The 18172-nt window shown below is 39.6% G+C and overlaps 1 protein-coding gene across 1 annotated transcript in view; it reads left to right on the top strand.

The window, feature by feature from the left end:
* Positions 1–18172, top strand: part of IFT74 (intraflagellar transport 74) — a 106993-nt gene that overhangs the window by 82867 nt on the left and 5954 nt on the right. The window contains exons 14-16 of the mRNA XM_075279479.1: positions 9947–10000; positions 12737–12834; positions 13061–13187. Coding sequence (XP_075135580.1) covers positions 9947–10000; positions 12737–12834; positions 13061–13187 — 279 coding nt within the window. The remainder of the gene's footprint in view (positions 1–9946; positions 10001–12736; positions 12835–13060; positions 13188–18172) is intronic.

Here is an 18172-nt window from a genome sequence, read left to right as displayed (position 1 = left end):
CTTTCCACCACTTGTGTTAACCCTTATTCATCCTTTTAATCCTTAGATTAGTTGTTTGGTAATCTTAAGCACATATTTTTGCTGGTATCTATTCCAGTAATTTTAAAGCATATCTATTAAACGGCCAATTTTCGTTGTCTTTTTTAATTTTTTTTATTTTTTCCAATGTACTGATGGTATGAGATGGAAATAATCAATCAGAATCATCCTCTGTGAAAGGAAGTTGTTTTGTGATAAACTAGGAAAGGTTTAGTCAAAGTGGGAGCAAATTGACAGCTTGTACTTCCTGACCGAAACTAAGAGGAAGGTAAACAGTCTCATTTTATGGAGCTTCAGACTTGTCTCTAATCACATTCAGATAACAAGCACCAGACATACAAAAGAAATGGGTGGAATACCTTGGTAGGCAAAGAGAGATCAGTGTAATATTTACAGTGGAAACATACTAGTGGAATAAATGTGTAATGGCTTGTTTAATGACAGCGCATTTTACTAATAATAATGCCATACATGTAAGCAGATCTTATTCATTGATGCAGAGTTTCTAAGGGACATTCTGGCCCATTAAAGGAGCACCAATTGACTTGCTATATCCTTGATGGGTGCTTTTTACTGCCAGGTGTCAATCCATATAAGGCTAAGACCCAATACCACGAAAATGCTGCTAAATGTCTGCAGAAAAATTCAACAGTATTTGTTGTCAGTTCTTTTTGCATATTTCTATGTGGGCCCCACATGGCTTTTACCCTTTGGTTGAAATCTGCAGGTAAATTTCGCTGCATTGCTACAGGATTGAAACCTACAGAAAAAAGTCAATTAGTGCTGTTTTTTTTTTTGTTTGTTTGTTTTTTACCCAAAATCTAAATGTAACTTATCTAAATTCCATCCACTATAATGTAGCTGTGCATCACAGTTGGTTACCTGCTGGCACATTCAGATGTGGCTTATCAGCAGACCATTGGGTAGTTGTGAAATCACTTCCATTGTTACACTGAGAGCCATTGCAGTACATAAAATAGACCTTCCCATTCTGCATAGCTTTGGTATCTAACCTGTGGCTCTCCATTGGTTAGGACACCACTAGCATGTCCTAACAGCCTGAAGCTTTCAGAGCATTGTGGGGGCTTTAGTTTATATACAGGCTACTTTCCTCCCCGGAGGGGCGTCTTTTTGTCTCCCACAGGTATATGGATAAGTGGTCTGGGGCCCTGGATAGGCAGATCTCACCCGGTCAGTGGCAGATTATTTGGTCCCGTGCAGCTAGCTCTTCCACCTGTATTTCTTATCGTAAAACCCAGTACAAACTCCTGATGCACTGGTACCATACCCCGGCCCTGCTGCACTCCTTGAACCCTAACATCTCTCCTCACTGGTGGCGATGCCAGACGGAGGTTGGGTCATTGTATCATATCTTTTGTGATTGTTCGTGTATCCGCCCCTTTTGGTCTGCTGTACAGTCCATTACTGACACCCTTTTCCTTCAGGGTGTTCCATTAGATCCCCTAGTATATTTGCTTGACCTCCCCCCTATGCACTTGGGCAAAAATACATCAAAGTTGTTCCTTTATCTTTGCACAGCCGCTAAAACTCTTATAGCCCTCCACTGGAAGCCGCGCTGCCCCCCCCCCCCCCTAGACTCTGATTTTATAGCTAGGATGAAGTCCGTGCGTAGCATGGAATTCCTCACTGCATCCTTGAATCTTACTCTGGACGCCTTTCAGGCTGTTTGGTCCTCCTGGGATTCTTATTGTATCCTTCAAGGCTTTTGACTCCTTCCTCCCTCCTCCTCCTCCCCTCTCCTCCCCTCTCCCCCATTTCTTATACTTTTTTGTATATGTTTCTTCTGCCTGATTGTTAGATGTTTGAGTTTTATTTGATTCTTTTGTTTGTTCTATATACAAAAATTTTCAATAAAAATTACAGTTCAAAAAAAAAAGAAATGAAGGTCAGTCAGTCCAAAAATTGGGAAAACTTTGAAAGATACAAAGAAACTGGCTCACATGAGGACCGCCACAGGAAAGGAAGACCAAGAGTCACCTCTGCTGCGGAGGATAAGTTAATTCGAGTCACCAGCCTCAGAAATCGCAGATTAACAGCAGTTCAGATTAGAGACCAGGTCAATGCCACACAGAGTTCTAGCAGCAGACACATCTCTACAACAACTATTAAGAGGAGACTTTGTGCAGCCTTCATGGTAAAATAGCTGCTAGAAAACCACTGCTAAGGACAGGCAACAAGCAGAAGAGACTTGTTTGGGCTAAAGAATACAAGGAATGGACATTAGACAAGTGGAAATGTGTGCTTTGGTCTGATGAGTCCAAATTTGAGATCTTTGGTTCCAATCACCGTCTCTTTGTGCAACGCAGAAAAGGTGAACGGATGGACTCTACATGCCTGGTTCCCACCATGAAGCATGGAGGAGGTGTGGGGGTGCTTTGCTGGTGACACTGTTGGGGATTTATTCAAAATTGAAGGCATACTGAACCAGCATGGCTACCCCAGGATCTTACAGCGGCATGCTATTCCATCCGGTTTGCGTTTAGTTGGACCATCATTTATTTTTCAACAGGACAATGGCCCCAAACACACCTCTAGGCGGTGTAAGGGCTATTTGACCAAGAAGGAGAGTGATGGGGTGCTATGCCAGATGACCTGGCCTCCACAGTCACCAGACCTGAACCCAATCGAGATGGTTTGGGGTGAGATGGACCACAGAGTGAAGGCAAAAGGGCTAACAAGTGCTAAGCATCTCTGGGAACTCCTTCAAGACTGTTGGAAGACCATTTCAGGTGACTATCTCTTGAACTTCATCAAGAGAATGCCAAGAGTGTGCAAAGCAGTAATCAAAGCAAAAGGTGGCTACTTTGAAGAACCTAGAATGTAAGACAGATTTTCAGTTGTTTCTCACTTTTTTGTTAAGTATATAATTCCACATGTGTTAATTCATAGTTTTGATGCCTTCAGTGTGAATCTACAATTGTCATAGTCATGAAAATACAGAAAACTCTTTGAATGAGAAGGTGTGTCCAAACTTTTGGTCTGTACTGTATATATATATATATATATATATATATATATATATATATATATATATATACAGGCCTCTGCCCGCAACTTCGTCTGCGCGTTGTTGGCGTTGTTGTTCCGCCTGTATTCAACAAATTGCTGCTGTTGATGGTTTGCCTGCTCCAGCCTTTCAGCAACACTCAAGCTGTCCTGCTGCTGAACTTGTTCCTCACGTTGTGCCTGTGATTGTTCCAGCACCTCAGCAACTGGCTGGGACACCGTATAATCAGCGTGTTGTTGGCATTGATGATCCGCCGACTCCTGCGTTTCAGCACCTGTCAAGCTGGCCTGCCGCTGAACTCTTTCCTCGCGCTGTGCCCGTGTTTGCTCCAGTATCTCAGCAGCTTGCTGGGATTCCATATAATGAGCGTGTTGTTAGCATCGATGATCCGCTTGGTCCAGCATTTTGGCAGCTCTCAGGCTGGCCTACCGCTGAACTTGTTCCTTGCACCGTCCCTGCGATTGTTCCGGTATCTCAGGAGCTCGCTGCTACGCCATATAATGAGTGTGTTGTTGGTGTTGATGATCCCCCTTAGCTCCGCTTGAGGAGAACTCTGACTTCTGGCTGCCTTCATAGCTCTCTTTGTTTTAGAATTTCGCGACAAATTAATTTTCTTTTTCCTGGCATGTTTAAAATTGGCAAAATGCCAATTTGGATTATAGCGGTGTTCCCATCCAGTGTGTCAGCACACTGCCTGGAGCAGATCAGATAATATGCAAATGTGCATACAAAATGGACTCAGGGTTAGCTGTGTGTTTACATTGAGAGATCAGGCTTTATCAGCAAAGCGCAATTAACTGATAATCCTGGCAGCAAGAGCAGTGTAATATAGTATGTGAGCATAAATTCATAACAGTCGTGAAGCCTGGATAAAAAGTATCCTATGTGTTAATCGAGGTTACAAACTATCTATGTGCCAAATTTCATCCAAATCCGTTCAGCCGTTTTTGTGTGATTGAGTAATAATATCCACAAGAAGAAAAAAAGTTACCTGGCGCCCGTATATAGAAAACCCTAGAAGGGGGCTGAAAATAAACAGTTGCAGCTCTTACCCGGACACCAACCAGTGAGGTGGTGGAGGTTAGTGAACAAGAAAAATAAAAAATAATAAAAACCCGGGATATCTATAGAGCGCTACTGTGTGACAATAAAACAGAAGCCAATTGCATGCAAAAATAAAACCAAATTATTGAGTCTTTATTGATTCCAATTGACAGTAAAAAAAAATAGGCAAAAATGTAGGCTACGCGTTTCAACGCCGAACGGGCGTCTTCCTTAGGCCAAGATGTCCTGAACTGTCAGATGTCAGAGCATGGGAATCAGCTGATTCCCATGCTCTGACAGTTCAGGACATCTTGGCCTGAGGAAGACGCCCGTTCGGCGTTGAAACGCGTAGTTTACATTTTTGCCTATTTTTCTACTGTCAATTGGAATCAATAAAGACTCAATAATTTGGTTTTATTTTTGCATGCAATTGGCTTCTGTTTTATTGTCACACAGTAGCGCTCTATAGATATCCCGGGTTTTTATTATTTTTCATTTTTCTTGTTGAGTAATAATATAAATAAATAAATAATAATATAATATATAATATATATATATATATATATATATATATATATATATATATATATATATGTAGGATAGGAGTAGTAGGTAGATATATATATATATATATATATATATATATATATACAGTCCTATGAAAAAGTTTGGGCACCCCTATTAATCTTAATCATTTTTAGTTCTAAATATTTTGGTGTTTGCAACAGCCATTTCAGTTTGATATATCTAATAACTGATGGACACAGTAATATTTCAGGATTGAAATGAGGTTTATTGTACTAACAGAAAATGCGCAATATGCATTAAACCAAAATTTGACCGGTGCAAAAGTATGAGCACCCTTATCATTTTATTGATTTGAATACTCCTAACTACTTTTTACTGACTTACTGAAGCACAAAATTGGTTTTGTAACCTCAGTGAGCTTTGAACTTCATAGCCAGGTGTATCCAATCATGAGAAAAGGTATTTAAGGTGGCCAATTGCAAGTTGTTCTACTATTTGAATCTCCTCTGAAGAGTGGCATCATGGGCTACTCAAAATAACTCTCAAATGATCTGAAAACAAAGATTGTTCAACATAGTTGTTCAGCGGAAGGATACAAAACGTTGTCTCAGAGATTTAACCTGTCAGTTTCCACTGTGAGGAACATAGTAAGGAAATGGAAGACCACAGGGACAGTTCTTGTTAAGCCCAGAAGTGGCAGGCCAAGAAAAATATCAGAAAGGCAGAGAAGAAGAATGGTGAGAACAGTCAAGGACAATCCACAGACCACCTCCAAAGAGCTGCAGCATCATCTTGCTGCAGATGGTGTCACTGTGCATCGGTCAACTATACAGCGCACTTTGCACAAATAGAAGCTGTATGGGAGAGTGATGAGAAAGAAGCTGTTTCTGCACGTACGCCACAAATAGAGTTGCCTGAGGTATGAAAAAGCACATTTGGACAAGGCAGCTTCATTTTGGAAACAAAAATTGAGTTGTTTGGTTATAAAAAAAAAGGCGTTATGCATGGCGTCCAAAAAGAAACAGCATTCCAAGAAAAACACATGCTACCCACTGTAAAATTTGGTGGAGGTTCCATCATGCTTTGGGGCTGTGTGGCCAATGCCGGCATCGGGAATCTTGTTAAAGTTGAGGGTCGCATGGATTCCACTCAGTATCAGCAGATTCTTGAGAATAATGTTCAAGAATCAGTGACGAAGTTGAAGTTACTCCGGGGATGAATATTTCAGCAAGACAATGATCCAAAACACCGCTCCAAATCCTCAGGCATTCATGCAGAGGAACAATTACAATGTTCTGGAATGGCCATCCCAGTCCCCAGACCTGAATATCATTGAACATCTGTGGGATGATTTGAAGCGGGCTGTCCATGCTCGGCGACCATCTAACTTAACTGAACTTGAATTGTTTGTCCAAAATACCTTTATCCAGGATCCAGGATCTGATTAAAAGCTACAGGAAGCGACTAGAGGCTGTTATCTTTGCAAAAGGAGGATGTACTAAATATTAATGTCACTTTTCTGTTGAGGTGCCCATACTTTTGCACCGGTCAAATTTTGGTTTAATGCATATTGCGCATTTTCTGTTAGTACAATAAACCTCATTTCAATCCTGAAATATTACTGTGTCCATCAGTTATTAGATATATCAAACTGAAATGGCTGTTGCAAATACCAAAATATTTAGAACTAAAAATGATTAAGATTAATAGGGGTGCCCAAACTTTTTCATAGGACTGTATATATATAGATACACATTAGACTGGGGGAGGTGGGAAAAAAAACATACCTGTCTCCGGTGTCTCCCAACACATTCCAGTCTTGCTGCCGAGACCAAACAGCTTGAGGAAAGGGACCTGGGATGTCACAGGCGGTGAGGACTTTAGCCACAAGAAAACAGCGGTGCAGCCTAATATAAAAAATATATACAGTTAGGGCCAGAAATATTTGGACAGTGACACAAGTTTTGTTATTTTAGCTGTTTACTAAAACATGTTCAGAAATACAATTATATATATAATATGGGCTGAAAGTGCACACTCCCAGCTGCAATATGAGAGTTTCCACATCCAAATCGGAGAAAGGGTTTAGGAATCATAGCTCTGTAATGCATAGCCTCCTCTTTTTCAAGGGACCAAAAGTAATTGGACAATGGACTCTAAGGGCTGCAATTAACTCTGAAGGCGTCTCCCTCGTAAACCTGTAATCAATGAAGTAGTTAAAAGGTCTGGGGTTGATTCCAGGTGTGTGGTTTTGCATTTGGAAGCTGTTGCTGTGACCAGACAACATGCGGTCAAAGGAACTCTCAATTGAGGTGAAGCAGAACATCCTGAGGCTGAAAAAAAAGAAAAAATCCATCAGAGAGATAGCAGACATGCTTGGAGTAGCAAAATCAACAGTCGGGTACATTCTAAGAAAAAAGTAATTGACTGGTGAGCTTGGGAACTCAAAAAGGCCTGGGCATCCACGGATGACAACAGTGGTGGATGATCGCCACATACTTTCTTTGGTCAAGAAGAACCCGTTCACAACATCAACTGAAGTCCAGAACACTCTCAGTGAAGTAGGTGTATCTGTCTCTAAGTCAACAGTAAAGAGAAGACTCCATGAAAGTAAATACAAAGGGTTCACATCTAGATGCAAACCATTCATCAATTCCAAAAATAGACAGGCCAGAGTTAAATTTGCTGAAAAACACCTCAAGAAGCCAGCTCAGTTCTGGAAAAGTATTCTATGGACAGATGAGACAAAGATCAACCTGTACCAGAATGATGGGAAGAAAAAAGTTTGGAGAAGAAAGGGAACGGCACATGATCCAAGGCACACCACATCCTCTGTAAAACATGGTGGAGGCAAAGTGATGGCATGGGCATGCATGGCTTTCAATGGCACTGGGTCACTTGTGTTTATTGATGACATAACAGCAGACAAGAGTAGCCGGATGAATTCTGAAGTGTATCGGGATATACTTTCAGCCCAGATTCAGCCAAATGCTGCCAAGTTGATCGGACGGCGCTTCATAGTACATATGGACAATGACCCCAAGCATACAGCCAAAGCTACCCAGGAGTTCATGAGTGCAAAAAAGTGGAACATTCTGCAATGGCCAAGTCAATCACCAGATCTTAACCCAATTGAGCATGCATTTCACTTGCACAAATCCAGACTTAAGGCGGAAAGACCCACAAACAAGCAAGACCTGAAGGCTGCGGCTGTAAAGGCCTGGCAAAGCATTAAGAAGGAGGAAACCCAGCGTTTGGTGATGTCCATGGGTTCCAGACTTAAGGCAGTGATTGCCTCCACAGGATTCGCAACAAAATATTGAAAATAAAAATATTTTGTTTGGGTTATGTTTATTTGTCCAATTACTTTTGAGCTCCTAAAATGTGGAGTGTTTGTAAAGAAATGTGTACAATTCCTACATTTTCTATCAGATATTTTTGTTCAACCCTTCAAATTAAACGTTACAATCTGCACTTGAATTCTGTTGTAGAGGTTTCATTTCAAAACCAATGTGGTGGCATGCAGAGCCCAACTCGCGAAAATTGTGTCACTGTCCAAATATTTCTGGCCCTAACTGTATATATATATATCCTTGCCAACCTCTTTAGTTGACTCCACACAGTGCCCTGAAGTCACACAAGTTTGACAAACTCACCCTGGTGGAGATGTTTGCAAGGCTTGGTTCATAGTTCTGCAATGTGTCTCTCCCACTCTGAAGTATTTGGCACAGTCTTTGTTGATCATTGCATTCAAGAGCAAGAATGCTAGCACCAGTATACCTACAGATCTACAGCTGCACATCTAAAGGGGGTTGTTCAAGTGGGGCAACCCTTCTAATGGAGCTATTTAATAAGCTAGTCACATGGTGGCATCTGCATGTAGTTATCTGAGCAAAGTTGTTTATCAGACCAAGTACATGACTGGACAGGAAATTGATCTGACTAGAACATGGGGTTTAAATGTATAATGCTCTCTTTATAGAGTTTCTACCTAAAAGTAACTCAATTTGAGTGCACAGTTGTATAAAAATAGTTCAATTTTAATAATGACAATCAAGGGTTAAAATGTGTTGCAAAATGCATAGGATGGCTTCTGTCCATGAAGGACAAGATGCACATTAAATATTAGATGGTGATCACAAGTAAGTGGCTTAAAATATGCAAGTGCTTAAAGCTACATGCATTACTTTAGTCTAATGTGTATGAGCACCTTAAGCTGGATTTTAGCTCCTGTCAACCTCAAACAAAAAGTGAAGATTATAGTTCTTACAGGCTCAACAAAGCTGCTTTGTTGAACACTAGAAAAATCTTGCCTTGTTGATAAGTCTTGATATTTGATATGTTGGGCATAAGTTGGTATGAACTGTTTGAATCCATGGATCCTTATCCAAGTTGCTGGTATGATGGTGGGTAGGACAGTACAGCAGTTACTGCAAATCTTAATCTATGCTCGTGTAAACGTTATTGCATAGGGAAGACTATCCTCTGCTTATATGTTAGAGTGAGGGAACATTTTAGATGTATTTCCACTGGTGTAGGCAGTCTGAGGCTTTTTGAATGTGTCCATAATGGTCATTGTAGTGCTCTCTGCTTTTTGGGCCTTGAAATGGAAATATGGGGAAGGATTGACCTAAAAGAGAGAAGCTAAATGGATTATGGAGACTAATGCCTTAAGATCTGAGATTTTAATGACCGCAATGATATGAGTTTCTACAAAAAATAAGAAAAGTTGTAACTTTATAATTGTTTTTAATAAGATTGTATTAAGTTTTCTATCGGTTGCCATGGTGATGATGTCACGCATCACACGGACCCTCTTCTGCCACTATGCTTTAGCTTGCGGCACCAAGTGTATTGTGTGGGTATCTTGATGCATTGCCATGAACACGACATTACACATAACATGATCTCACCGTCCATCACCGTTACGTCATTATGTGCAACGCACGCAGAATTTTAAGGGAAACATGCAGAAACATACAGACTGATGACTTGAGCCAGAAAAGGCGTGTAAATGCAAAACTGCTGTTGCCACTGGCTGTAGCTGACATACCACTATGTAAGTCTTGCTAAGAGTCTACAATAAAGATGAAAGGAACCACTACAGATTCGTGAGTGCAGCTTTCTTGTTGCTTGTGTTTCTGTGTGCTATATGGAGTTCTATGGACGTTTTCTAGGCAGAGCACCATGTTAATGGAAATTGCAGCGTACCTATCATCCAATGTATTTCGACTGAAATAGTAAGTTCTGCCAACTTTCATATTTTTTACTCATTAACACATATTCATTTATTTTTATTTATTCTAGGTGAGAAGAAGCAAAAGTACAAAGAGCTAAAAAAGCGAGAAGAGAGCATGGACAGTAAGTGAAAGTTTGAGATACAAGTATATATAGTATTTGTTAATGCTTACATGGTATAAAATAAAATAGTTGCCTACAAAATTCTGTACAGTATATTTCCATGCTGGGTTTTGTTTTGTTTTTTTGTTTTTCCATTAGACATGATTTATTACATTAGAAATAGGAAGCTTCTTTAGAAAATAAGAGTATTATGTCAAACTTTGTCTCGCTAACAATATACTTGTTTACCTATATGTCTTCCGCTGAGAGTTGAGATTCCTTCAAAAGGAAGAAATAGTTTGCCAGGAAATTTAAGTTTCTTTGTTTCCTGAGAGTTTCACATCCACTAGCTGCTTTTCCTATCTGCTTAAATCCTTAAACTGGCAAAATAGCACTCACTAGAATTATTCCAAAAGTCAGGACTGCAATCATTTGTCATTCTATTATTGAAGAGTTTTTATCAATTTTAAAACTTCTTTTTTTAAAAACTTCACAAAAGTTGAAGGGGATGTTCAGAATTGCTAAAATATGGCTTTGCTTTTCCATAAATAATAAGCGTTTGAAGGCAAGAACTTTATAATAGCGTCTGGGCGTCCGAGTTCTTCAGATTGGGTATTCTATAATTCTCAGTCACTGAGGAAAACTACGTTTTATACCTGTGACTTGTAGTTTTATTCCTGCAATTCTGAGAATCCTATTTTATATTCTTTATGTAAATGAGGTGTCGAAGCTCTAAGGGCATGGATTCCTAGGACCAAGCACCATCTATCACCCTAAGGGGAGGCAAGGCACCCACTCCCACCCTTGCTGTATTGGACAAAATAAACAATAAAAGATAGGATTCTCAGTATTGTGGGCATGAAATGACAAAGTACAGGTATGATTCATTACACTATCACTATGTCACTAGTTTAATATCAATTTAGGAGCTGTTTAATGTAAAAGAACAGTGACCTGTGAATGGCTCAATTGACTATTATTAATTAATATAGCACCATTAATTCCATGGAGCTTTACATTTGAGGGTTTACATACAGCACAGTACAGTACAGGTCAATATTTCTCTATTTATGTCCTACACCAAAGTAACGAGAATGTGAAAAGACAGACTAGGCTAAATAATATCTGGGGTACTCTATATCTGTTAATAAATTTGTTCCCAATAATCCTATATAATGAACGATATTTACTCATAGAACAGGAGGATACCTGTCCCAATAGGACGTCTAATAAAAATTAAAAACTATTTTATTTGTTTCCATTTAAAAATTTGTTTCCCTGTGGGCTGTACAATAATGCCAGCGGGGAGTTGCGATTTAAGAAATGGGAAATAATAGAAACTCCATGTTAATATCGCCTAGAACCTAGGATACTGCTAGGTTGATAAACTGAGCTCCTGGTTCACGATTGAATGGAACAGACCAGCTAGTATTATAGCAAATAAGAGCTAGCTAGGTTCGATCGTTAGTACTGCCTCTGATGATATGTTTCCATATACAGGGAACATTGAAACGCGTTAGTTGGTATAGTGGTAGAATCTATATGTGAGGGGGAACCTAAGAGGTGTCTGTGGTGGGTTTCGCCGGGGAAATGAAATGGATTAAGACTGACAGCAGAGGAATGTTTAGAAATAGCTGGTAGTATCTATTACATGGGCACTAAATAGTGTCTTTAACCCTCTACGTCCCGTACCATCTTAAAAGGATACACAGTTTGATTGCATAATAGTGTTATCGGCAGTCATAGGGTTACTATTCCTACTCCCTCAGGAATCTAATTGGCAGCTGCGCTATTATTGCAGGGGGTTTAGGGATTTTTGTTTTTGTTTCACATTATATTTAGGTTAGGTCAACAGTTTTTAAATGGAAACGAATACAATTGTTTTTAATTTTTATTAGACGTCCTATTGGGACAGGTATCCTCCTGTTCTATGAGTAAGTACTCTATATCTGTCAAACAAAGACCAAATTCAGATGTAACAATCCAAAACACTAAATATCGGAACATACCCCAAAAAATTCATATATTTTATTAAACCCTATTTTGGCATCCGAGGAACCTCTGACCTTCAGTGGTTTTAATATTTGGTTTAATAAAATAGATTAATTTCTTTGGGTGTGCTCCTATATTTTGCTTGTTATATTTACACATGAAATCACAGGACTACTGTAATATGTTGTGTGAGTTTTATTAAAGAGTAGCTTTATTGCACTTCTCTCAATAAAGGGGTTGTACAGATTTGATCAGTGACAGAAAGAGGCAAATAAGTGAAGAAATAGGCAAGTTTGTTTTGTTTACCTGAGCTGTGGATTTATGAATAAAGTAGTTACTCTATAAGTAACTAGCGGAGAACTCAAATGAAAGTTGTTGCAGATGTCTTGAGTCCCGGTCTGGCATTTTTCAGGATCCTGGCCCTAGAGTACTTTATAGTGTTATCTTCTTCTAGCTCTCAGTACTTTGACCCAGTATATTAAAATCACCTGAGACACCTTCTCTGTAGGAAATTTCCATTTGTGACTTCTCAATCCAGTTTGCTGTAATGATCTTGCTGTGTTATAGTAACCATATCGGAGGTCACTTGGAAACGATTTTCTCTTGATCGATGTAAAGAAATCCCTATTAATTCTACTGTATTGACTTGATTGTCCTTTACTGGTTATGAGCACGATCAAGTAAATAGAATGTTATTCCTATGTCTGTTTTAATGTCACTATGCTTTTAGATTCTCCGCTCACAGTTTTGTGGTTATGCTTTTAGGATTTCTTTCCACTTTTGAAGAAAATAAGAATCAAGAGATGGAGCAGAAGTCGGAGATAGAAGCAAATATTGTCACTCTACTGGAACATTCAAGCAGGGTGAGTCTTCAGCAGTTGTCAGGACACAAGGATATCCTTTGTTATGTAGAGCTGTCTTATCATGCCTGTACTCTGGCACCACAATGCAGACATTTCTTCATATAGTAAGTGCGTGACATTACAAATAGGACATGTACTATCAATTTGGTTTTCATGGTTTCCTATATAATGTTTCTGTTTCCCTATGAAACTGTATTGATGTTGGCACCGTTTTAATCTTATACAGAATATAAACCGAATGAAACAAATCTCGTCAGTTACCTCTCAAGACCTCAAAATTATGCAGGAGGACCTTACTTTTAAGGAAACTGAAATGCACAAATCTCAGAGCACTGCAAAGAATTTGACATCTGGTAAGACACAAACATCCATCCACAGCAAGTTTTTTTCAGATATTATGTGCTTTATTATGATCAATATGTTAAATCAAGCTTAAAGAGGTAGTCTCACTACTGACACTTACCTTGATACCCTGTCCAAGCTCTATAATCCCCACTGATATAGAGAAGGAAGAGTCTTGTGGTTGTCTGCTTAAATGAAATGATGAACATGTATGTTTGTTTCACTTCATTTAGGCATGTAGGCAGAGAGCTACAAGACTGGTCCCTTAGCCACAGGCAGGATAGAGGATCATTATCACTGATGGGATAACCCCTTTATTAAAGTAATTGAAGATTTCTGAGAGATTTAAAGGCGAACTTTTACTTGCGGAATGCTGTTCCAATACAAAAATTTCTGGTTTTTTCTTGGTTTTTCGTGATATTTCACCATATATTTTAAGAGGTTCTCGGAAGAATATGTGAAATTGTATGTGCTGTCAACATATTAGTATTATTTCTATTTTTGTAAATAACAGCAAGCTAAGTAGTACAGTGCAGTTTATAGAGAATGTATGTAGGTTACAAGCAGACTTGGACAGACTGAGTGTTTGGACATCCACATGGGAAATGAGCTTCAATGTGGATAAATGTAAAGTTATGCATCTGATTAATCTTCATGCAACATATATCCTAGGGGTAGAAAAGCTGGGAGAGTCACTGGTGGAGAAGACCCTGGGTGTACTTATAGATCATAGATAAAAAAACAGCATGCAATGTCAATCAGCTGCTTCTAAGGCTAGAAGGATATTGTCATGTATTAAAAAGGGGTATGGACTCGCAGAAAAGGGATGTAATATTACCACTTTAAAAATTATTGATGCAGCCCCATCAGGAATATGCAGTTCAGTTCTGGGCACAAGTTCATTACAAAGGATGTCCTAGAGTTCAAAAAGGTTCAACGGAGAGCCACAAAAGTGATAAGGGGCATGGAAAACCTCAGTTATAAGAGGAGATTGAGGCCGGGCCCTCACGGGCCGGAAATGCAGCGAATTGCCTGTGGCGGAAATGCTGCAGAAAAAATTGAGGAGTTTTACAGTAACTGCAAAGTGGATGGGATTCTTGCAAATCCCATGCCCACTTTGTGGTAAAAACCGCAGTGCAGACACGCTGCGATTTCCAAAACCAGCGCGGTTTTGGAAATTGCAGCATGTCAATTATATCTAAGGAAATGCCAGCGGCTTCCCCATTTGTATTTGTAACAGAAAGTCCACGGAGGAAAACTCAGCGAACTTTCAGTTTAAAGCACTGCGGGAAGAGCCGCAATATGTTCCTGCCGCGTTTTTTTCTGTGTGGCCTTAGCCTAAAGGAGATAAATTTGTCTTGAGAAAACGTGTTTAAGGGGAGACATGATAAGCCTATATAAATGGCCTATGCGCATGTATGCGTCAAAATATATACCTGTCTGCCAAACGCTAAATCAGCCACCAGCTGAATTCCGCTGATTTGCCATTCACATGCATTCTCAATCAGCTGAGCAGTACATGTGTCCTGATACTCCACTGCAAGCATTTTCTTTCCTGAGAATAAAAGATTGGGCAGTAGAAATCCAAGTGAGCCATCCTTATTTCCTACAACATCTGCCAGCATAAAATATGGCCTCCTTTAGAGACACTGTATTAAGTCATATATTAAGAGAATAATTTGTTTCTTCTGTATGAAAATACACTCACATTCCTTATCAGTTATACAACTCTTTCCACAAAAATGTCAGTAGAATGTTATAAGACCAGGGCCGAAATGGAACTGCTATTATTATACTTCTAGGGTCTCTTCAAATCCCAAAGTATAACAAGCGGAAGCCCAGGGTGGGATGATTAAACATAACAAACTTGGTTACACGCCTCTACTGAGTGACATCAGTGACTCCTGAGGCCTCTTTTGGCATCATTCTGCTTCACAACAGCGACATAACCCACATGTCTCTGGTATCATTCAGGAGGCCAGAAGACCGGCACTGGAGCCCAGGAGATGTGAGTTACACTGTTTTTTTTAAAAGTTTGCTCACATTTCCTAGACCTCCGCTCATTATAATGTGAAGATTGAAGAGACCTCAGAGCATAATAATTGTTCACTGGGGTCAGCAAACCCCAAAATTTTGAGTTTGGACAAACCTGAAATTTTTGGAAAATTTGTAATGAAATCCGTAGGGGACACTATGGGATTTTATACTGTGTGGAGGGGCCACTATGGGACATTATACTGTGTCTACAATGGGACTTTATTCTTCATGGGTTTGTCCAGAAATCGGACAAACTCTGGGAGTGTTGGGGCAGGTGTTAAATAAAATAATTTAAAAAACATACTCACCTGTCCTCGGTGCTTCAGTGACCGCCATCGCAGTCTGTTTGGTCATGTGCCACACCTTGAACTCGGAAGCCTTGTGCCCCACGTGACCACTGTGGTCAATGGAAGTGGAATGGTGAAGTCAATCACATACGTCACTGGTTCCTTTCCAGTGACTGCTGAGGCCGCTGAGTTACATGAGTTGCAGGGCTTTCGAGGTATGGCATGCGGCCAAGTTTGCTGTTGTGCCATTAGAATGGTGGGGACAGGTGAGTATTTTTTTTTTTTTTATGTTAAACCTACCCCGGGCCTCTACAGAGGATGTGTTATTCCAGGGCAACCCCTTTAATCCTTAGCATGTAGATTGCCTCAGTGGTTTGTGAATAAGTCCATTTTATTCATATGCTAATTAGACTGGTGCACAATACATTGTGCACCCCTTTGCTATTGTTTCCTATGGGAGGCTGCTGATGATGATGATGACTCAGATTCCTGTTAGCACACACACATAGGAGATAAGAGGAGGGACGAGTGCTGCTGGGAACTTCCTGTGCTGGCTGGAAGCTCATTAGCATATGAATAACAACAGACTTATTCAGAAACCACTTAGGCAATCTACATACTAAAGGTAGGTGTGGAATAGCCTTTCTAAAGCTTATGCAAGGATGTGATTAGTTAAAAATGACTTTTCCCAGTGATAGAACCCCTTTAAGCTTAGCACTGAACCTGGATGTATATCTCCGGATTCTTTTAATTCCTGTAGAAAGCAGGCCAGTGTAGCAAGTTCAATATGTACCGTATTCTCTCTGCAGCAGAATGAAATGGTTAGCAAGAGCAGAAAATCCAACAATTGCCGTATTTCTATGCCAAGATGTAGTGTTGTAAAAAAAAAAAAAAAAATTACAATGGAATAGCAGTTAATCTAACCAAAGCTGTAACTTATAATTATTGCTAAAGACCAAGTAGCGTGAGCTAATTCCATCCCTTACTATATCTTGCTATGTTACCTGTTTATAAGGTAGAGGTCCTGAACCGCTGCAACAAAGCTCTGTAATAGTGTGCAACATTGCCACGCATGTAAAGTATAAACTCAAAAGACTCCAATACAACAGAGATGGTGTTTCTTTTTTCTGAGCGAGGGAAAGATTATTGTGAGTAGTTGTAGGCTGACCTATCATTTCGCTTGCTATAAAATCTGGACAGTTTAGATAAATTGGTGTCCCATTCTGTAGCATGCACTCATAGCAGTGGAGTGTGCTTACAGCCTAACAAATAGATTGGGATCCAGAGAGTGTAGCCAAGATGAAATGTGATCTAAACATCTTTTAATGGCATGCCGGTAAAAGAAAAAAAAAAAAATCAGCAACCCCACAGAAGAAAGAGGAAGCTGCCCAGAGTAAACAATTTCACTAATGCTATTGTTCCTCAGATGTTTTTTCTAGGGTCAAGAAGTTTGGTCTCAGGCTGGATTGCTTTGTACATACCTTCTGCCACTTCTCAGCATATCTAAAGGAACCGGCCTGTATCCTCTTCCTGACTACAGTTATTATTTATCTTTTATTCTTTAGTGGCAACTTCTTTGCTAACCCTGTTAGATTAAAATAAATTATAACACACATACAGTATAGTGATTTCTAAATCTTGTCAGGGAAAACATGTTCTTATTGTTAGTAGTAATAAAAGAATAGGGCAAGGTTCCAACGTATTTTGAGTGGAGTGGAGTACAAGCTTGTGATGCCTGAAGTTCTTTTCAACATTCCTTGCTGGTGTATTTTGTCTGCTTGTTGGTTTGTTTCTTTAGTTTTGTTCTTTTTTGTGGCTTTTTATTATAGTTTGACTGGGACAACACCCTAAAACTGACAGTAGACTTTTATTGGTGAATCTAATAATTCTATAAAATGATACAGTTAGATCCAGAAGTATTTGGACAGTGACACAAGTTTTGGTATTTTAGCTATTTACCAAAACATATTAAAGATAGTTATGTACCGTATTTTCCGGCGTATAAGATGACCCCCCAACTTTTCTATTTAAAGTATAGAGTTTGGGATATACTTGCCGTATAAAACTACCCATCTTCTGTGGGGTACCTCTTCTTAATGCATACTTACTCCTTGGGATACTCTTTAATGCCTTTTTATTGGCTTTCCAGTCCCGAACCATCTTTTCTGTAAAGGAGGGTTCACACTACTGTCGCTGTCCGTCCCGGGGTTTCCGTCCTAAACCTTGGAGAAACTGGACAGGCAATGACTTGCCGGCGGTCTGCTTTACAACCCATTCATTCCAATGGGTTTTAAAGCAAACCTTCGGTGTCCGTATGTGGCCTCTCCGCCTGGAAACCGTTTTTTTGGGGGGGTTTTGCATGGACAATCTGGCGGGGTCAGATTTAGTTACACCATTTTGGGGAATGTCTATTGCTTACATCATCTTTTATTTAAATCGGGAGCCAAACAGTGAAAAAACCCAGCGGTTTGGCGCTTTTGATTTTGACGTTCATCGTACAGGAAAAATATTTTATAAGTAGACCAGGCATTTTCGGACACAGGGATACCTAATGTCTGTGTATCAAAGTAGTTGTCTACCTTTTTATGTATTCTAGAGAAAGGAGGTTTAGAACTTTTGGGTTTTTTTATATATTTTTTTAATGTACGGAGCTCCATACCCTACTTGCAGTT

The sequence above is a fragment of the Leptodactylus fuscus genome, chromosome 1, assembly GCF_031893055.1.
Source record: "Leptodactylus fuscus isolate aLepFus1 chromosome 1, aLepFus1.hap2, whole genome shotgun sequence".
Taxonomy (NCBI): Eukaryota; Metazoa; Chordata; class Amphibia; order Anura; family Leptodactylidae; genus Leptodactylus; species Leptodactylus fuscus.
Note: the sequence above shows the minus strand (reverse complement) of the source record. Positions and strands in the feature narration are given on the sequence as shown.